The sequence below is a fragment of the Podarcis raffonei genome, chromosome 7, assembly GCF_027172205.1.
Source record: "Podarcis raffonei isolate rPodRaf1 chromosome 7, rPodRaf1.pri, whole genome shotgun sequence".
NCBI classification, from domain to species: Eukaryota; Metazoa; Chordata; class Lepidosauria; order Squamata; family Lacertidae; genus Podarcis; species Podarcis raffonei.
In genome coordinates, this window is record NC_070608.1 from 1,932,957 (window position 1) to 1,955,082 (window position 22,126).

The 22,126-nt window shown below is 49.0% G+C and overlaps 1 protein-coding gene and 1 non-coding gene across 4 annotated transcripts in view; one reads left to right on the forward strand and one right to left on the reverse strand.

The window, feature by feature from the left end:
• Positions 1–22,126, forward strand: part of SLC39A4 (solute carrier family 39 member 4) — a 66,521-nt gene that overhangs the window by 39,072 nt on the left and 5,323 nt on the right. For 2 of the 3 annotated variants that reach the window (XM_053395096.1, XM_053395095.1), the window contains exons 3-12: positions 335–539; positions 2,943–3,119; positions 3,162–3,310; positions 5,406–5,577; positions 6,735–6,907; positions 8,249–8,416; positions 9,891–9,995; positions 14,446–14,503; positions 17,609–17,761; positions 19,022–19,209. In XM_053395096.1, coding sequence (XP_053251071.1) covers positions 335–539; positions 2,943–3,119; positions 3,162–3,310; positions 5,406–5,577; positions 6,735–6,907; positions 8,249–8,416; positions 9,891–9,995; positions 14,446–14,503; positions 17,609–17,761; positions 19,022–19,209 — 1,548 coding nt within the window. Of the gene's footprint in view, positions 1–334; positions 540–2,942; positions 3,311–5,405; positions 5,578–6,734; positions 6,908–8,248; positions 8,417–9,890; positions 9,996–14,445; positions 14,504–17,608; positions 17,762–19,021; positions 19,210–22,126 lie in introns of all 3 variants that reach the window. The other variant, XM_053395094.1, reaches the window with a different exon arrangement.
• On the reverse strand, positions 15,645–15,717 carry TRNAR-CCG (transfer RNA arginine (anticodon CCG)). Its single transcript has one exon. It is a non-coding gene; the product is annotated as a tRNA-Arg (tRNA).

Here is a 22,126-nt window from a genome sequence, read left to right on the forward strand (position 1 = left end):
CACAGGCTTTTCTTATTGCTCCCATCGCTAAATTCCCACACTTCCATTCCATTTTCACGTCCTTCTCTCCTCCACTGCCACCCTCTGTTATTCCTCTGTCTCGCCATTAAATTAAGTACATCTCTAGACATTCTGCAGCCATGGCTGTCAGGGTGGCTTACAAAATAAAGCACAAATACGTAGCTGTGATTCCTGCTTTGCAGCGGGTTGGACTAGATGCCCCCTGGGGGTCCCTTGCAGCTCTAAAATTCTAGGATCCTGTGAAATAAATTGCTTGGCTGAGCAGCCTCAGAGGCTCAGCCTGTCGCCTGACCTGCTCTCCTCTCCTTCCCAGCCCTGCGCAGGAGTGGACCAGATCCTGGAGAGCAGTGCACGGATCTCCAATCGAGTAACCTCGGAGCCTGCTGGGCGGGTGCTGGCAGCCGTTGCCTACCATGCCCTGGCAGGGGGCTGCTTCCATGCCCTCCCCCCTGAGCACTACTTTGTGGAGTACATCTTTGGGCTCTACGGCAACAAGACCCACAATCTCACCTTGGCAGGTAATTTCATCCCACTGTTTTTGTTTGTTTGTTTTTTGAATTTGATAGTGTTTATTATGCAAACCATTAGAAGTAAATTTAGGTAAAGGTAAAGGGACCCCTGAACATTAGGTCCAGTTGTGGCTGACTCTGGGGTTGCGGCGCTCATCTCGCTTTATTGGCCAAGGGAGCTGGCGTACAGCTTCCGAGTCATGTGGCCAGCATGACTAAGCCGCTTCTGGTGAACCAGAGCAGCACACGGAAACACCGTTTACCTTCCCACCAGAGCGGTACCTATTTACCGGTATCTACTTGCACTTTGACGTGCTTTCGAACTGCTAGGTTGGCAGGAGCTGGGACCGAGCACCGGGAGCTATCCCCGTCGCGGGGATTCGAACCGCCGACCTTCTGATCGGCAAGCCCTAGGCTGTGGTTTAACCCACAGCTCCACCCGCGTCCCTTTTAGTAAATTTACACAGTAAATTTACACAGCTATTAAGTATAGAAGGTGGCATCAAGTCTTGGCACTGCCAAACTGTGTAACACAGTTTAAGTTAGTAGAGTAATGCACGATTCCATTTTAAGGCATGCAGGAAAGGGGTTTATTGCATTCCATATTTTTTCCTTCAGCTCTTCCACTTTTTAGATATATGCTTTCATTGCATCTTCTTTGGACATTTCTTTCAAGGAATTCCAGGCGTCCCACTTGGCCTTGACTTTGAAATCAAGCATCCCAGGACAGTCTGTAACAGCTGTAGATATCCAGCATTTCTTGATCTGTTGGTTGAGTCTTCAGCTTCTTGTCTTCTTCTGCAGCTTTTTCAAACTCTGTGCCATGCTTGCAGAAGCGCGCAGCAGCCTCATTTCATCCCGCTGTTGGGGAATGTGGTGCTGGGAGAGGAAGGCAGTGGGCAAGGGTTTCGGCAGGGAGGGGAGTCTATTTGGTCCTGAGACAGACAGAAGGTTTGCTCCGAGACTTTCCTGCTTCTGTGTCTGTTGAGGATGAGCCATCTGCCTTATCACAGAGTCACAGAATTTGTGAGTTCAAAGGGACCTTGAGGACCATCTAGTCCAACCCCCTGTGTTGGGAGATTTCACCAGCACTGGGTTGGGGTTGAGAAGGACGTGTGTGTCTGAGGGACAGTGGACCGGGCCCCTGCTGAAAAATTTTGCTGACTCCTGCGCTAAAGTTTACTCCTGGAGTCCTTGGAAAAGGGGGGGGGGACAGGGAAGGGGGAGGGTGACATGAGCTCTGCCACCTGCACCTATAATAATATAATAATATTATTCATTTAGTTGGAATCTCCTTCCTTGCCCCTTTAAGCCCTTGGTTAGAGTCCTTTGGTTAGTGGCCACCACATCAGCTTGTGGCAGCGAGTTTCATGGGTTAGTTATATAATAATAATAATTAATAATAATAAAAATAAAAAATTTATATCCCGCGCTCCCCAGCCGAAGCCGGGCTCAGAGCGGCTAACAACAGTAAAATAATACAGCATTCTAAAATCAATTCATTCTAAAATCAGTTCAAATCAAATTCATGGCAACCATTGGGCTCGAGTTCTGTGAAGAATTGCCAAAGGAGAGGGTCAGACTGTGCCTTGGCCAAAGGCCTGGTGGAACAGCTCTGTCTTGCAGGCCCTGCAGAAGATGTCAAGTCCCGCAGGGCCCTAGTCTCTTGGGACAGAGCGTTCCACCAGATCGGGGCCACGGCCGAAAAAGCCCTGGCTCTGGTTGAGGCCAGCCTAACCTTCTTGTGGCCCGGGACCTCCAAGATGTTTTTGTTTGAAGACCGTAAGGTCCTCCGTGGGACATACCAAGAGAGGCGGTCCCGTAGGTACGAGGGTCCTAGGCCGTATAGGGCTTTAAAGGTTGAAACCAGCACCTTAAACCTGATCCTGTACTCCACTGGGAGCCAGTGCAGCTGGTATAGCACTGAGTGAATGTGATCCTGCGGCAAGGACCCCGTGAGGAGTCTCGCCGCAGCATTCTGCACCCGCTGGAGTTTCTGGGTCAGTCTCAAGGGCAGCCCCACGTAGAGTGAGTTACAATCCATCTTTGGAAATACACCTGGGTGTGGCGTAGCTACAAAATGCAACAGGCAAATGCCAAAAACTCAGCTGAGGACTCTGTGAGAGTGCTATTGAGAAATTAACAGCGCAGTCTCTCTAATCCATGTCCACCAAGAAATAAGTCCTGTTGAATTCAATGGGCCTTATTCCCAGGTAAGCGGGGGTTAGGATCTCAGCTGAAGGCTATGAACCTGAAAGTCTTTGGCGGCTGGTGCTGCTGCTGCCACCAGCTCCGTAAGTCTTTGATAGAGAGCGTGCAAAGAGCTCAAGGAGTTGGGTTGGTGGTAAATCCGCCTGGCAGAGATCCTGAGGGCATCTGGTGAGATCAGTGCCCCTTCTGTGTTTGCAACAGGCTTGACCAGACTGATGGAGCAGCTCAAAGTGGGTCCTGAGGCGTCCCACGCAGGACACGACCACGGGGAACCTGGGCACGAGCACCCTCACGACGGCCACGTGCTTGGCAGCCACCACGACCATGCGCACGAGGGCACCACGCACAATCACCCTCATGATCATGGTGACCATGAGGGTCACGAAGACCATCACCCTCACGATCATGGTGACCATGAAGGTCACGAGGACCATCACCACGGCAATGACACTGACCACCACCATGGCGATGAAATGGACCACCTTGCAAACCGAACGGAGAAGAATGTGGCCCGGCGAAGGCGGAGTCTGCCTGGAACGGGAGAGCAGGACGCGAACGTCTGGGATACGGTGAGGAGCGTTCCCCTCCCCCACTTAATATTTATTATTTTCAGTAGATAAACATAGTAAAAAAAGAAAAGATTAACAATAATAAAGACAAACAAAAAATAGGAGGAAAAAAGAAAAAAGATACATACAAATTACCACTTAATTAATTAAAATTAAGTACCATCCATCTTCATAAACATAGTATTTGACTTCCTCGAATCTCTTCCATCCGAATTTCTTAGTAATTATATGTAGCAGTTTCCAATATCAGAGTTTCAAAAGACCATATCACAGTCCTAATCATATTACATGGCTTTCCTTATCGTACATTTTCTTATTTATAAATTTAATTCCATTTTAATCCTAGGCCTAATTGTTTCTTTCAAGTGGTTACATATCTTGAATATTACAATATTTATAATAAATATAGTCTTTAAATTTCTTCCAGTCTTCTTGGTGTTCCTTGGTGAGGAGTGTTTTCTGTCCCATCACAAACATCTAAAGAAAGAGACCACTTGGTAGGATCTGCTCAGGAGTGCCAGCTTGGCCCTGGAACCATGGGTGCCCGGATCTGTGGGTGCCATGCTGTGTATGGCCCTGGCAACAAAATTTATGGATGCCTGGCCTCTTCATGGGGAATTGTGTGGGTGCCTGGGCACCCAGGGAGTTGGCACGTATGGATCTGCTAGATAGCAACCATAATCATGTTGCTTGTTCGTTTCCCATCCCTGATCCAGGGCTCCCTCCTTCTCTTCATGTTCCACAAGGGAAAGGAGAATTTGACTTAAAAGTCTGATGAACGTCTGACGTGATGAAAGCTGGCACAAGAAGGCTTTTAAATAAAAACCAAATTAATTTCCACATGGTGTGGAGGGGGAGAGGGGTGTTTCTTTGCCCTTCATGCATCAGGTGATGTTGGGAACAGGTGATTTTCTCATGAAGGGCAGAGCCCAGAGGCAGATGATGAAATTCTTTTCCCACTCCATGTGTTTCGTCAGCGCTTAGACAAGAAACGGAGAACAGGACTCTGATTCTAGCTTGGTTTTTGTCAGGCAGCGGCGAGGGGTCTGTGTGCATTTGTGTGTCTGTCCATTAGCATTGCCATCTGACCAGGGGGAAAAAGCTCGTCTGGCCTGCTCCTGTGCCATTCAAGGCCAGATGACCTGTAGAAATTAGCAAGGGAACCTCTTTGATGTGTCAAGCGTGACAGAATTCCTGCATTGCGGGGGGCTGGGCTGGATGACCTCTTGGGTCCCTTCCAACCAATTCTATGGTTCTAGAATTGAAGTGTAGGTGGGTCTCACAAAGCAAGGCACAGAGATAACAGCAAGAACCTTTATTGAACTACATAACTGGGAAACAGGGGCAAAGCAACTGCTTATATACGTTCCTGAAAGCCTGGGCCACTCCCACTCCCAATGTGATTGGCGGTCTAAACTTCCAAGCTGCGAATCATGACTCAGAGTTCAAGGGCCAATGGCAGAGGCCCAAATCCTGAACTGTTCTGTGATTGGACATATCGAATCAGAACACAGGAGCTCAGAATCTTGTTCCAGACCATGGGTAGGTAAACAGACCATGGAACACATAACAGGAATCACCTGGTTCCAATGGCTACAGATCAAATGGATGCGAAAGGCATGGTGATAGGGGCCATTAATAATAATAATAATAATAATAATAATAATAATAATAATAATAATAATAATAATAATTTTTTTAAAAAATATTATTTATACCCCGCCCATCTGGCTGGGTTTCCCCAGCCACTCTGGGCAGCTTTCAACAGAACATTAAAATAAGAGACAATAACCTATTAAACATTAAAAGCTTCCCTAAACAGGGTTGCCTTCAGGTGTCTTCTAAAAGTCCGGTAGTTGTTTTTCTCTTTGACATCCGATGGGAGGGCGTTCCACAGGGCGGGCGCCACCACCGAGAAGGCCCTCTGCCTGGTTCCCTGTAACTTGGCTTCTCACAGGGAGGGAACCGCCAGAAGGCCCTCGGGAGATGGACCTCAGTGTCCGGGCAGAACGAGGCATCTGAAGAACTGGCAACCCTAGTCTCCTTGGCATCTCCTTGTGGCTCACTCATCTGGGGGGCATGTCTTTATTTCCAGGTCTGCCTCAGCCCCAGTGACCTGTTTGAGATTTACGGGATCGATGAAAGCGCAGGAATCTCCGGCCCTGATTTCAGCCGCGTGAGCCCAGCGCTGGTGCAGCAACAGCTGAGCAAAGCCTGCTCTGCCCCCCGGAACGCCCCTGACGACGGGCGGCTCACCACTGCGCAGAGTGAGTCCACGCACCCTTAAAAAGGAACTGGTCTCTTAAGCCGATTAGAAAACAAATTGCTGAGTCCTGTAGGAACCTGTCCAGTTAAAGGTCTGGGCTTGAGGTCCTAAGGCTGCTTCTGTGTAGGACGCCCAGTAACTGACAGCTGTCGAGAGAGCCATGCCATGGAAGGGGCTAAAATATATTCCACTTCCACAATGGCTCTGCTCTACCTCCAGCAACTGGGAATTGCAAGCAGGGAGAGTCCTGGTCTTGCTTGCGCACTTCGGGATGAATAAAAGAAAGCATTTCTTAACACAGTGCATAGTTAAGACTGTGGAACTCCCTCCCACAACGGCCACAACTTGGATAGCCACAAATTCATGGAGGAGGAGTGGGTTCTCGATGGCAGGTGCCACTACCAAGTAGGCCCTCTGCCTGGTTCCCTGTAACCTTGCTTCTCTCAGGGAGGGAACCGCCAGAAGGCCCTCGGTGCTGGACCTCAGTGTCCGGGCTGGACGATAGGGGTGGAGATGCTCCTTCAGGTATACTGGGCCTTTGAGGCTGTTTAGGGCTTTAAAGGTCAGCACCAACACTTTGAATTGTGCCCGGAAACGTCTCCAATCATACAATTTTCCAAATCACATATTTTAACTTATTGAACCTCCTTCAACTCCTCTGACAATCATCCGTAGATAAATTTCTATCTTCACATTCCTTAATTATAATATCGCCTTTAAGTAAAATTTTTCTATCCTCATTTACATTCTTGCAATATTCCTTATTATTTCACAAAGCTTCTTTAAAACACACTAGCGTTGTTTGTTCCTCACATACAGTTTTCAAATATTCTCTAAATTTTCCCCAGTCCTCTAGGAACTTCTGGTCTCTTTGAAGTCTGATTTTTCCAGTTAATTTATCCAGTTCTGCATAGTCAGTTAGTTTTGTTCTCCATTCTTCCAAAGTCGGTAGTTCTTCTTGTTTCCATTTTTGGGCCATCAATATTCTCGCTGCTGTTATTGCATACTGAAAGAGTTTACAGTCTGATTGGAGATATTATGGAAAAATTTAATAAAAAAATTATATATATAAAAAAAGAATTGTGCCCAGAAACGTACGATGTCATCTTCTGAAATGTTTAACTCTTTCCCCGCCACTCCTCATTGCCCCTCTTCCAGAATACATCTACGGCTCTCTGGCGACCCTGCTGATCTGCCTGTGTGCCCTGTTTGGCATCGTGGTCCTCCTCTGCACCACCTGCATCAGTGCCTACCAGTACGTGATCCAGCTCTTCGTCAGCCTGGCGGTGGGATCCCTCACTGGGGATGCCATGCTGCACCTCATCCCCACGGTCAGTTCACATGGCGGGTGGGGCTGTTTCTGGTTTGTGCTGAGGCTGCACTCTCTGGGCAGGTGTGCCTCTAGGTGTGCTGGCATCCATTTGCAGGTGTGCTGGCATCTATTTGCAGGTGTGCGCATCCAACCTTTCCCTTATAAATAATATTTATTAAGTTTCGATTTTATCACCTTTATACTCATTACATATCTGCTCAATTGAGCTTCAACTTCCATCCCTCCGGTCTCATGGTTTCTATAATTCATTATTACCTCATAGCATTTGTAAATTATCCCATTTACCGTATTTTTCGCTCCATAAGACGCCCTTTTTTCCCTCCTAAAAAGTAAGGGGAAATGTCTGTGCGTCTTATGGAGCGAATGTGTGGTCGATCGCTGGCTCCCTTTCCACCCCCTTGCCCAGGCCCCCATTGATGAATGTTCTGCAGATGGAGGCCATTTGTTTCCCGAGCGACATGTGACTGGCTGATTAGATTATCTGTCTGGAAATTATACAAACGGCTCCCTTTCCTTTCCTAAAGAAGCTGCAGAACTGTGAGCTGATCCTCAAAAAACGGGGCTTTCCCCCTTTCCTCCTCTAAAAACTAGGTGCGTCTTATGGTCAGGTGCGTCTAATGGAGCGAAAAATACGGTGCTTTTCACTCCTTCCGTTAATCACAAATTTTTAAATAAACATAAAAAGGTACAAATCCTTAACATTGCAAGTTTTCTTACGGCAGCCCTGCTAGCGTTGTTAATTGTTTGCAATTGTCCTTCAGATATTGAAAAATTTACTTGTCTTTTTGGAAAGTTTGATCACGCTGGTTTCCAATTTTCCCGGCCAGCCTCGCCGATTCTGCATAGTCCATCATCTTCGTCTGCCACTCCTCTAAAGATGGAATTTCCCATTGGTTCCATTTTGGGGCTAAAAGAGTTCTTGCTGCTGTTGTCTCATACATAAACAGTTTTGTATCTGTCTTCAGGATCTCATTCCTTATTATACCTAACAGAAATGCCTCTGGTTTTTCCACAAATGTACTTTTAAACATTTTCTTTGACTGATTATATATCATTTGCCAGTGAGCTTTTACCTTACTACACGTCCACCACATGTGATAAAAAAATTCCCTCCTTTTGCAATTCAACCTTTCCCAATCTGGTGCCCTAGACCCGGTGCTATACTACAACTCCCATCAGCCACCATGGCAGCTCTCCTGACAACATCGCATGGCCACAATGGGTGCTGGTGTGGATGGGAGTTGTAGTCCGGCATGTTTCGAAGGCAGGGATGTGTGGTCTTCAGAAGCTTCTGCCCTGCGCCCCAAATCAATCTGTGCCTCCGCTCTCCTGCCCGCAGTTCCTGGGTCTCCATTCTCACTCCCACGGCGAGGGCCACTCCCACGACCCCCACGGAGCCGAGGGCCACAACGTCCTGTGGAAGCTACTGGCCGTGCTGGGAGGGCTCTACCTCTTCTTCCTCCTCGAAAAGTTCTTCATCCTCCTGGGGCACTCGGATGACGACGAGGTGCGTTGGTCGTTTATCGGCTGCTAGCTGTTGGCAGCAGAGGGGAGGAGGAACGGAAAAGGGCAGGGGCAGACTTTGGCAATCACGGGGAATATGGCACCCTGAGCGAGGCCAAAATCTGGCACCCACAAATGGATCTTCTCATTTATGGATCGTCTCAGTTGGGCACCCATTCTGCTCGGCACCGCCCACAATGCCCTAAATCATGGGTGGGCAAACTAAGGCCCGGGGGCCGGATGCGGCCCATTCGCCATCTCAATCTGGTCCACGGACGGTCCGGGAATCAGCGTGTTTTTACATGAGTAGAATGTGTGCTTTTATTTAAAATTCATCTCTGGGTTATTTGTGGGGCATAGGAATTTGTTCGTTATTTTTTTTTTCAAAATATAGTCTGGCCCCCCACAAGGTCTGAGGGACAGTGGACCGGCCCCCTGCTGCAAAAGTTTGCTTACCCCTGAATCCAGGGCCAAAAGGAGCTTGTAACACATTCTTTCTCCGTAACCTGACACAGAAGTGGGGAGCCTCTGGCTTGCAGGCCCATCTGCAGAGGCATTTTTTGGGTAGCACAACCAGAGCAGCCGCACTGTGCGCCTTGCTGCAGGGGGCACCAGAAGATTGCTGTAGAACAGAGTGCAAGATGTTGGGGGGTGGGATTTTAGCGTTGCACAGGGTGCCGCTGAAATTTGAGAGCCCAGGTTCCGCCACTGCAGTATTGACCCAATGTGGCCAGCGAGTCCTTTAAAAATAAATAAATTGCTGACCTCTCCGCCAGCTGACATAACCCTGATGGGTGGGTGATGTCAGCTGATGAGCGGGATTCAATCCTGTGGAGAACTGGGGTGCCTACTTGATCCCTGCAGAAAGCAAGATTTAACTTCCTGCTCATCGGCTGATGAGCAGGGATTGAACTCCTTTTTTTTAATAAATCATTTTTATTAAGTTTTCCATTTTAACAATCCAATCAAATCACATTAAATATTCCAAATTATACATATAGGTAAAGGGTAAAGGGACCCCTGACCATTAGGTCCAGTTGTGACCGACTCTGGGGTTGTGGCACTCATCTCGCTTTATTGGCCGAGGGAGCCGGCATACAGCTTCCGGGTCATGTGGCCAGCAGGACTAAGCCGCTTCTGGTGAACCAGAGCAGCGCACGGAAACGCCGTTTACCTTCTTGCCGGAGCGGTACCTATTTATCTACTTGCACTTTGAGGTGCTTTCGAACTGCTAGGTTAGCAGGAGCAGGGACCGAGCAATGGGAGCTCACCCCGTTGTGGGGATTCGAACCGCCGACCTTCTGATTGGCAAGTTCTAGGCTCTGTGGTTTAACCCACAGCGCCACCCGCGTTACATATCAAATAATCCAAATATTCTGCCAAATTATAAATTAGCAGGGATTGAACTCCTGCTGGGTTGCCTAGCAACTGCACGGGTCCAACCGGATGTCATGTTCCCTTGTATCTCCCGCCTCCAGGAGCACAGCACAGGGCACCAGTGCGACCACGGCATGTCCCTGCAGCTCTACCAAGACGAGATGAAGAGGAGGAAGCAGGAGAAAGGTGCTTCTCACGCTGACCTGGTGAGTGGTCTGCCCTGCGTGCCTCCACCTGATATTGGCATCCTGGCTGCTGAGATGCCCTCAGTCTCTCTGGGTTGTTTTGTGCATTTCTGGGTTGAGTCAGAGGCTAAGCAAAGATTACTCAAGGTCCTGGAAAAGAACCCCAAGAAAAATAAGTGTCTGCATGGCAGCTGTTATGTACTGAGTTGAATAGGATCCAAAATGCAGCAGTCTGATTGGTCCTAGAACAATAGGATCCAGAATGCAGCAGTCTGATTGGTCCTAGAACAATAGGATTCAGAATGCAGCAGTCTGATTGGCCCTAGAACAATAGGATCCAGAATGCAGCAGTCTGATTGGTCCTAGAACAATAGGATCCAGAATGCAGTAGTCTAATTGGTCTGCAGGAGCCACCCAATCCAACCCCAGGTGGAAGTGAATCCGCAACCTGATTGGCCTACAGGAGAATCCCAGAATTAGCCAATCATGTGGGGCCCATTGTGTAAATAATGTATATAAAGCAGACATTTCGGAGGAACTTCCATTCCTCACTACTCTGAGCTGAATAAAGAGCATGACATCCACTCTCGACTCTAAGTATATTTCAGCAGCTTTGGCCAAGTTGATGCCCTCCAGATGTTTGGGCAGGGGCTGATGGAAGAGGTAGTGCAAAACATCTGGAAGGTGCTAGCTTGCCCGACACTGCACTGTTGTATAGATGAAGGCTGTTCCTTTAACCCAGGAGAAATGTCCTCATGGATACTTAGAATCCTAGAGTTAGAAGGGACCCCGAGGGTCATCTGGTTCAACCCCCTGCAACACATTAATCTCAGCTAAAGCATCCCTGACCAATGGTCACCAAACCTCTGCTTAAAAACCCCCAAGGAAGGAGAGCCCAACTTCCAAAGGAGTCTGTTCCCCTGTCAAACAGCTCTTAGCATCAGAAAGTTCTTCCTGATGAAGTTGGCATCTCCTGCAACTTGAAGCCCCTGGTTGGAGTCCTAGCCTCTTTGTTGTTCAGTCGTTTAGTCGTGTCCGACTCTTCGTGACCTCATGGACCAGAACACGCCAGGCACTTCTGTCTTCCACTGCCTCCCGCAGTTTGGTCAGACTCATGTTTGTGGCTTCGAGAACAATGTCCCACCATCTCGTCCTCTGTCGTCCCCTTCTCCTTGTGCCCTCCATCTTTCCCTACATCAGGGTCTTTTCCAGGGAGTCTTCTCTTCTCATGAGGTGGCCAAAGTATTGGAGTCTCAGCTTCAGTGAGCACTCAGGGCTGATTTCCTTCAGAATGGAGAGGTTTGATCTTCTTGCAGTCAATGGCACTCTCAAGAGTCTCCTCCAGCACCATAATTCAAAAGCATCAATTCTTCGGCAATCAGCCTTCTAGCCTCTAGAGGTCCATAAATAGCAACACCCTAGTGGTCCCGGGCCCTAAGGAAGTTAGATTAGCTTCAACCTGAGCCAGGGCCTTTTCAACACTGGCCCTGGCCTGGTGGAACGCTCTGTCTCATGAGACCAGGGCTCTGTGGGATCTGATTTCTTTCCGCAGGGCCTGTAAGACAGAGTTGTTCCGCCTGGCCTTTGGCTTGGAATCAACTTGATCCCCTCCCCATCTTTCCTTTCTCCTTCTGTGATGGAACTCCGATTTGGGGACTTCCCTAGCTTTTTTCTGGCCCACGTAGGACCAGTCTGGATAGCTGGCCTTGGTGAAGATTTGACGTTTTCATCCCCAAAAAGGGGTGTAGCTCAAGACCACCACCCGCAGAGACATCATACCTACATAACGGAAGGGCAGTCTACAGCAGAAATCTGAGTGTGTTGTTTATCTTTTGTCTGGCAGGTTACCTGTTAATGCTTACTTGATTGGATACCCTGGGGAGCCTGGCCAGTCTTTTGTAATGATAAATACTTAGTTCCTGAGTCAGGTCACAGGCTATTCAAACACAGACATACCCTTAAGACAGGATTTGTGAAGGAAAAGAAAATGGGGAGGCTTTTCCATTTTCCTTTGACCTTGCAGAGAAAACATTTGGTCAGTTTGGGAATCAAAAATGGTTCCAGGTCGGTCTTCCTGTGCTGATCTGTGTACATGCTTGGTTGGTACACTTATGAACATTGAACATATATCTAAGACCTCAAAATTCCTATCACACCACCCTTTTCCTTTTTTGCTGCTGCATCACACTGTTGACTCACGTTAAGTCTTGATGAGCCACTGAACTCTGAGATACCCAGAGATGAGCAGAGAGCTGTTTCCACCCGTAGCCCGGCATTCCAGGAGCTGTGAGTGATCTCCGGCAAAAAGCAAGAGAAAAAGTCAGCCGCAAAAAATAAATTTCTGCCTTCCTCTTTCGCCCAGTTCTGTGCCATGCCTTTATCCAGAACCCAAGCATTATCTTCCAGCCCCACCTAATGGTGGAAGGTGGAATAAAGATGTGCAGGAAGAAATATGTGGCTATGTGAAAAATGCCTCGCACTGCGCCAGACTATTGGTGCATCGAGCCCATTATTGTCTTCTCGGACTGGCAGCTGCTCTCCCAGGTTTTCTGGCAGGGAAGGGTATTTTCCCTATCGCCCGCCACCTGAGAGCCTTCTTAACTGGAGAGGTCAGGGATTGAACCAGGGACGTTCAGCATGCAAGGCAGGAGCCTATTCCACTGCTCCACACTGCCTCCCTGTTGGGTTAAGCTCCTGCTGCTTAATTCCCACATTAATTTTTATTTTATTTTTTTAAGTGGAAGGAATCAGCAGTCTGAGTCAGTGGGGCATGCACACACACCCCTCGAAGATTTGAAATTGAAATGAAGTATAAAAAACATCGATGCTCAAGACATTGATTCTATAAAACATATTTTGCTGCACTGTGCGAAATACGAGCAAGCCAGGGCTGAACTGATATTACCTTTCCCGGAAAAATCAGAGGCTCACTATGTCAGGTTCCTATTGGAAGTCCAGACAAATGCTAGAACGTTAGCAGTAGCAAAGTTTTTATCGGTGGTTGCAAGAACCAACGATCCCTATCTTTAAGTCTGAACAAAATGCTTGTTTAACCTGGAGGTAGGCTGTCTGAATTGTGCATTGCTTTGTAACGATTTGTTGGGTCTCTGGACCATAATAAAGATTGATTGAAAAAACAAGCAACAGTGACCCAAAGTCTAAAGCAAAAATGGGTAGTGATTTTGGCCTCTAAAATCAGCTTGAGAGTACGATCGCTCTGTTGTTCTGTTTCCAAAACAGGAGAGAAGTTTTCCCCCCAAGGTTTGCTTCTTTAATGTATGCTTTAAAAAAAAAACAACCTGGGGGGAAACTACACCAACCTTTTGAAAACGTTATGATTTATTTGGGGAGGCGAGGACGTGGAACTGTGTTACTCATCTTTTAATTTAATTTAAATTTATTATCACAGAATTGGAAGGGACCCCAAGGCTCATCTAGTCCAGCCCCCTCTGATGCAGAATTTCTCACATTCATATTCCACCTGTCCACCCAAGGAGCTCAAAATGTTGTACATGGTTTCTCCCCTCCCCATTTTCCCCCTCACAACAACTCTGTGAGGTAGGTTGGGATGAGGGCCAGCAACTGGCTGAGTGGGGCTTTGAACCCTGGTCTCCCAGGTCTATAGTCCAACATTCTAACCATTACACCACAAGCCTCTTCTGTTTTGAGGGAAGCACCTGCTTATTATGTTGAAACCTGGCTGTGCAGAAATGCCTCTTGCCTGGTGACTGGCAGCCATTGGTAGGGCAGGCGGCAGGGAGCCCAACAGCAGGGGGCGCCAGTCAGTTCTGAGCTTCATCCCCAAACTCCTTGCTGAGTTCCGAGGGGGAGCAAAATTGTCTAGATCAGGCTTTGGTTCCTGCACTGCAAGGGGTTGGACTAGATGACCATTGGGATCCAATTCTATGATTCATTGCAGGTGTTTAAGCAGAGGTTGGATGGCCATCTATCAGAGAATATTTAGCTGAGATTCCTGCATTGCAGGGGGTTGGACTCAATGGCCCTTGGGGTCCCTTCCAGCTTTGCAATTCTTCGATTCTATGAGTTGCCTAGCGCTTTCGTATGTAGGTGATTCTTTAAATTTAATTAATACTACTACAGTCATACCTTGTGTTGCGTTTGCTTCAGGTTGAGCCTTTTCAGGTTGCATCCCGCAGCGATCCAGAAGTACCGGAAAGGGTTACTTCCGGGTTTCACCGCTAGCGCATGCGCAGACGCTCAAAATGATGCCATGCGCATTTGCAGAAGCGACAAATCGCTACCCGCGCAGACGCGGGTTGCGTTCTGCTCAGGTTGCGAACGGGGCTCTGGAACAGATCCCATTCGCAACCAGAGGTACCGCTGTACTAATAAAATGGAGGGCTCAGAAAATGAACAGAAAGCAGGGCCTTTTTTGTGTGGCCCCAAAGTGGAACGCAGGCTGTGCCTATCTCACATTCTCTTTTTCTACCTGCCTGTTCTTTCTTAATAGGTGACTGCTGAGGAGGCAGATTTCAGCCGGATGCGGAAGAAAGAGACCCTCAGTCGAGGTGAGCACAGCAATGTCCTGTCCAGCAACCAGATGGGATTCTCCTTGACACGTCCAGCATTTATTCTTCTTATTATTATTATTTATTAAACTGGTATACCGCCCTTTACCCGTAAATCTCAGGACGGTTCACAACATAACCTCAAGAAGCTGCTTTGATTAAACGATTGTGATTTCTAACATTTCCATGCACCAGGGCAGGTTATAACAACCAGAAATACAATTATAAAAACGGAACCGTTGTAATAATGAAACAAAAGACCTGCTCTGAGCAAAACCATGATCACAATCGTTCACTTGCATGTCGCCTTTCCATAGTTAAAACCACGCTCAAGGCAGCTTACGGACACAGAAATATTTGCGCAAGTACAAAACTGTAACCAAAGCAGTCCTAAGCGATGTGTCAGAGTGGGCACGATGAAATCAAACAATCCCCGCATGTCATAAGAAGATCTAAAAATCAAGGCACAGGGAATTGATCCCAAGAGCAGCAAAACGAACATCTGCAAAATGGAATCTTGACCCCCAACGCAAACCCTAAAACGATACCCCACTCCAAGAGTCTGTAGGGTTTATATGAGTTTTCCATCAGTGAGATCTCTTGGGGTTCGTATCCAGCCTTTTTGATGAAGCCGGTCTCGAGGGCTGGAAACGCCATCACTCTGCAACGCAAGCAAATCTCTGTTGTTTCCTAAATCAGTCTCCCCCAACCTGGTGCCTTCCAGATGTTTTGGACCACAACTCCTGTCAGATGCCGTCCAAAACATCTGGAGGGTACCAGGATGAGGAGAGCTGTCCTAGATTGTCAGCCACTTTCTGATGGGGCCCAAACATAGCTGTCAACGTGTCCCTTTTTTTAAGGGAAATTCCCTTATTCCGAATAGGATTCCTCGCAAGAAAAGGGAAAAGTTGACAGCTATGGGCCCAAATCATGTGTCCAAACCTGGGACCTCGCTTCCCGGACACACCTTTGGTTCCCCTCAAGCCAAGAAGCTGTCTGAATTGGCGCTCAAAACCTGCCCAGCTTCCCACCTTAATTTAACCCTCCTCCTAATTTCCGATATCTGAGGTTTCCTGTCTGCAAATTCCCTCCTTTCGGAGGGGAAAAAAGAATTCTCTTAAAACAAAAGAAGCTAGCTAGCCGACCCAGGTGGGACTTGAACCCACAATCCCCAGCTCCGGAGGCTGATGCCTTATCCATTAGGCCACTGGGCCACTCCTGCCACTGTTCCCTTTCGTTTTCAGAACAAACGGCGCATTGTGTTACGGGCTGAATCCCCCAGCATGGAGGGAGGGCGGCTTGGGAAGGGTCACTGACAGCTCAAGTAGAATTTCTCTCTGCCTGCTTCCCAGAGGCTGCCTCTGGCACATGTCGCCTCCAGCAGGGCGCAGGGCCTGAAGGCTGCCAGCTGGGAAGGAAACATGCAAAGGGTTTCAGGGCTTGTGTTTCGCACACACTGCTCTTTGTGCGTCCTGCAGGGGGTGAGGACACACAAAAGGAAGCCTTTATTTCCGCGGAGCTGAGCTATGGAACCCGCAGGAGGCAGTGAGGGCCACCGACTTGGACGGCTCCAGAAGGGAATTATAATAATAATAATGTTTTTATTTATACCCCACCCTTCCTGGTTCAAAAACTGGGCTCAGGGCGGCTAACAACAAATTTCAAACACTTAATTGTAAAAGCAGCATAAAATACAGTATAAAAACATGAATACAGTGGTACCTTGGGTTACATACGCTTCCGGTTACAGACTCCGCTAACCCAGAAATAGTACTTCGGGTTAAGAACTTTGCTTCAGGATGAGAACAGAAATCGTGCTCTGGCGGTGCAGCGGCAGCAGGAGGCCCCATTAGCTAAATTGGTGCTTCAGGTTAAGAACAGTTTCAGGTTAAGAACGGACCTCCGGAATGAATTAAGTACTTAAGCCGAGGTACCACTGTAACAATAAAATTCAAAATTCAGAAGTCAGTTTAAGGAAAATAAGCATTAGATAATACCCCAGGGCTAGCTGGCTGAATTAGGCAAATGTGTGGAGCATTATGCTTTTGATGGAGCATAGTGCTTCCATTTGTCAGAGTAACGCTTCTTAATCCCAGTTGCTGGGAACCACAGGAAGGTTCTTGCGCATGAATCCTGCTGGCAGGTTCCCCAGATGGGACATCTGTTTGGCCACTGTCAGAACAGGTCTATTACGGAGGTCTGTTGTCATAGCAGAACCTCCATGCCCAGGGGCAGTCTATCTCTTGAGTACCAGATAACCGGGAACAACCGTTAGAAAATACTGTTGTTCTCAGGTCCTGCTATGAGGTCAGGTTTCTGGACTAGGTGAACCATTGGCCTGAGCCGGCAACAAGGCTCCTATGTTCTTATAGAACCTCCAGGTGCAGAGGCAGCCTAGATTCCTAGGTCCTTTTGGCCACTGGGTGGACAGGATGCTGGACTTAGATAGAGCCACTGGCCTGATCCCAGAAGCTCTTCTGTGTCCCAGTATACCTGAAGGAGCGTCTCCACCCCCATCGTTCTGCCCGGACACTGAGGTCCAGCGCTGGGGGCCTTCTGGCGGTTCCCTCGCTACGAGAAGTGAAGCTGCAGGGAACCAGGCAGAGGGCCTTCTCGGTAGTGGCACCCGCCCTGTGGAACGCCCTCCCACCAGATGTCAAGGAAATAAACAACTACCTGACATTTAGAAGCTATCTGAAGGCAGCCCTGTTAAGGGAAGTTTTTAATGTGGGATATTTTAATGTATATTTAATCTTTGTTGGAAGCAGTCCAGAGTGCCTGGGGAGGCTCAGCCAGATGGGTGGGGTACAAATAATAAATTATTATTATTATTATTATTATTATTATTATTACGGTGTCTAGATGCAAGCACTTGGTTGACAAAGTGGTGACGCTGCAGAACTGTGATCCCAGTGTGCATTGGCTACACCCACCTACATCCATGTCCAGGCATCTGGTAGTCATAAGAAATGATCCTGGACATGTACAGAAAACCCCCACACCTATGTCATTACTATTATTATTATTATTATTATTATTATTATTATTATTATTATTACTACTATTATTCTGAGGTTCTGATGTCTCCCATTTCTCCTTCCGCAGAGCTGAGGATGCTGCCGTACATGATCACCATCGGAGACGCCATCCACAACTTCGCCGATGGACTGGCCGTTGGCGCCGCCTTCTCCTCTTCTTGGAAGACGGGTCTGGCCACCTCGCTGGCTGTCTTGTGCCACGAACTGCCCCACGAGCTCGGTGAGGAGGAAGGAGGGGCTGGGCATTGCATGGCACTGAAGGCAGGGTTGGGGTTTATTTAATTTTGTGCACTGGAGGAAGACAGCGGGCAGATGAAAAGGAAGTCCTTCACACAACACATCGTTAAACTGTGGAACTCCCCGCCACTGGAGGCGGGGATGGCCGCCAACTTGGATGAATTCTGAATCCCAGTTGCTGGAAACCCCAGGGAGGGGGAGAGGGGTCTTGTGTTCGAATCCTGATCGCTGGTTTCCCGTTGGGGCATCTGCTTGGCCATTGTGAGATCAGGGTGCTCAGTCTTTCCCATCCTGGCGCCCTCCATATATGTTGTACTATAACTCCCATCAGCCTTAGTGCCTTTGGCTATGCCGGCCTGTGGATCATAGGAACCGCAGCATCTGAGGGGCACCAGGATGGGGAAGGCTGAGCCAGGATATGCTGCATGGTGGCAAAACTACGCCGCAATTTTGCTTTTCCGTTCGACAGGGCAAGCGCTCAGAGTGGGCTGCTGCAAGCTCCTGATTAATAAGTAGGAGTTATTGTTATTAAATATACCAAGAAAAAAGCACACCAAGAACTCAGGCCAATACAACCTCAGGTTAAGTACTTAATTCGTTCCAGCGGTCTGTACTTAACCTGAAACTGTTCTTAACCTGAAGCACCACTTTGGATAATGGGGCCTCCCACTGTCGCCGCGCCGCCGGAGCACGATTTCTGTTCTCATCCTGAAGCAAAGTTCTTAACCTGAAGCACTATTTCTGGGTTAGCGGAGTCTGTAACCTGAAGCGTATGTAACCTGAAGCGTATGTAACCTGAAGAGTATGTAACCCGAGGTACCACTGTATAAACTATTTGAGTTTGTAATCCTTGTCAGAATACATACTTTTGAATGGATCAGTTTTTGTTACAATTGACTATTGACTTGCGAGTAGGGACCACTCCCAATACTGAAATTTATATTGGCCAAAGTTCTTGGTGTGCTTTTTTTCTTGGCAAGCTCCTGATAAGGCAGTGTTGCCTAGCAGGTAGATCCTGGGCAGCTTCCAAGCAGGGATCTGAAGGCAGGTGCTTCCCCTCCATCCCCAAATGATAGGGACGGGGTGTCTCCTTCGGGCTGCGTGATACCTGGCCGACTGCCGCCACTCCTAGTAGAATCATGGAATTATAGACGTAGAGGGGAACCCCGACATCATCTAGTCCAGCCTCCTGCAATGCAGGAATCTCAGCTAATGAATGACCATCTTCCTCCCACCTTTGCAGGGGACTTTGCCGCCCTACTCCACGCCGGGCTGAGCGTCAAGTGGGCGTTGCTGCTCAACTTCCTCAGCGCCCTCACAGCCTTCATTGGCCTCTACATCGCGCTTTCTGTGTCCACGGGAGAAGAGTTTGAGGCCTGGATTTTCACCGTGGCCACTGGCCTCTTCCTCTACGTGGCCCTGTGCGATATGGTAAGTAGGGAGAGTTCTACCCCTGGCAGTTGTTCTCCTTTTCTTACCATTCTCCCACCTTATTATTATTATTATACCACAGAGCCTAGGACTTGCCGATCAGAAGGTCGGCGGTTCGAATCCCTGCGACGGGGTGAGCTCCTGTTGCTCGGTCCCCGCTCCTGCCAACCTAGCAGTTTGAAAGCACACCAGTGCAAGTAGATACAGTGATACCTCTGGATGCGAACAGGATCCGTTTCGGAACCCCGTTTGCATCCTGAAGCGAACTCAACCCACGTCCGCGCATCTGCGAGTCGTGATTTGCCACTTCTGCGTGTGACGTCATTTTGAGCTCTGTGCGTGTGCGAGCGGCAAAACCCGGAAGTAACGTGCTCCGTTACTTCCGGGTCGCCATGGAGCACAACCCAAAAAGGCTTAACCTGAAGCGACTTCAACCCAAGGTATGACTGTAAATAGGTACCGTTCCGGTGGGAAGGTAAACGGCGTTTCCGTGCGCTGCTATGGTTCTCCAGAAGCGGCTTAGTCATGCTGGCCACATCACCTGGAAGCTGTACATCGGCTCCCTCGGCCAATAAAGCGAGGTGAGCGCCCACGACTGGACCTAATGGTCAGGGGCCCCTTTACCTTTACTAGTTTAGGGGAAACACGTGTAAGTGGGGAAATGAGAGAAGCATGTAAAATTACAAATGGTGTCATATGAGTCAACTCCAGGAAGCCATGGGTGCTTGGGCACCCACAAGAATATAATTTTGGGGTCCGGGTACCACAAAGTCAATGTTGCCAAGTCAGCCGGCAGCAGTGCTGCCTCTGAGAGAGAAGCGGTCCAGCTCCACCTTCCACAGCCAGCCACCCTTTTCCGGGGTTGGGGGACGCACAGACACAGAACCCGAGTCTCTCTGCCTCCGAGTCCAAGCCCCTCCACTGGCTGTGGAGAGGAGGAAGAAGAGGAGCCGCTGCCATCGACCGCCGCAACGCTGACGTGCGCTGTTACAAGCCCGCATGTAGCGCGTGTGCCATCACACATCCGCGTTGTGGCGGCGGGCACCCACAATCCTGAGGACGAGTCGGCACCCCGAATGGTCTGGAAGAGCAGGGTTTGATTTGATTTGAGTTTCTACTGAAATGAGGCTGCGTTTTAATGTTGTACTTTAATCTTGTTTTTAAGTTGTATTTTAATCAATTGTTTTTATACCTGGTGTTAGCTGCCCTGAGCCCTAAACAGGGCTGCCTTCAGATGTCTTCTAAAAGTCAGATAGGTGTTTATTTCCTTGATATCTGATGGGAGGGCATTCCACAGGGCGAGTGCCACCACCGAGAAGGCCCTCTGCCTGGTTTATATCTCACCTTCTCTTCCAAGGAGTGTACAGTATCGTACAAGGTTCTTCCTCCCATCTTAATTAATCCCCACAACAACAGCCCTGCGAGGGAGGTAAGGCTGAGAGGCAGTGGCTGGCTCAGGGAGCTTTGTGATGGCCAGGCGTGGATTTGAACCTTGGTCTCCTGGGTCTTAGTATGATGCCCTAACCACTGCACCACACTGTCTCTGATGTACACCAACAATAGATGGCAGGTGAAATATACTCAGAGTCGCGAAGTGATTTCATGCTCTTTATTCAGCTCATAGTGGTGAGGAGGAATGAATGAAAGTCCCCTCAAAGTATCTGCTTTATATACATTATTTACACAATGGACTGCACATGATTGGCTAATTCCGGAATTCTACTGTAAGCCAATCAGGTTGTGGATTCACTTCTATCTGGAGCATGATTGGGTAGTTCCTGCCAACCAATCATACTGCTGCATTGTTCTAGGACCAATCAGACTGCTGCATTCTGAATCCTATTGTTCTAGGACCAATCAGACTGCTGCAGTTTGGATCCTATTCAACTCAGTACATAACACCCCTCCCCTCTAAGTTCCAGTCCTGCCCGGGAGGTCGCATTCATAGTCCTCGAGGTACGCTGGCGGCCTACGTGTGCGTTGCGGCCTGGGGTGTTCCCTGGTCCGGGGTTCAGGTTCTGGCTCGTGTTCCAAGGATGCTGGCTGTGATGGGGCTATTTGGTCTGGCGCAACCGGCTCGCTCAGTCGTGGTTCTGGTTCCGGTGTCCTTTCGGCCTCGCAGGTCCTCTCTGTATTTACTGATTCTGCCTCTCCTGCTGGCCCCTCGTGCTCTATGGGCCTCACTGCCCCTCTGTTCCCTTGGGACTCCTCTGACCTTTCCTCCTCCTGGTTTTCTCCCGGGAATCGTCGCCGTATCTGGTCGCAGTGGCGGCGCCAGCATTGCCCCCCATCTGTTAGCACCTCGTACGACACGGGGCCAGTGACCCTGGTGACTGTGGCGGGTACCCATGTTGGGCCTGCCCCAAAATTCTTTGCGTACACTGGGTCCTGGGCCTCGAAGGTCCGGGGGTTCCTGCCTTCCCCCACCACTACCTCATCCTGAGCTCTATCGGGGTGAATGCGGTCCAATCTGATTGCAAGGCGCCGACCCATTAGTAGTTCGGCGGGGCTCCGGCCAGTTGTTGAGCTGGGGGTGCTGTGCTGTGCTAGAAGGAATGTGGCAAGGCGGTACTCCCAATCCCCTTGCGTCATGCGGCGAAGGGTGTCCTTGGTGGTCCGCACCATGCGTTCTGCTTGGCCATTGGTGGCAGGATGGAATGGCGCCGAACGGATGTGGCGGATGGCGTTCTGCGCTGTGAAGGTTTGGAATTCTCCTGACGTAAATGCAGTCCCGTTGTCTGAGACGAGAGTGTCAGGGAGCCCGTGGGTTGCAAACAGCCTGCGTAGTACCCGGATGGCTGCGGACGTAGAAGTGGACGGTACCAGTGCGACTTCCAGCCATTTGGTGTAGGAGTCCACCACTATGAAGAATGTTTTCCCCTGAAAGGGGCCAGCGAAGTCCACATGCAGGCGTGAC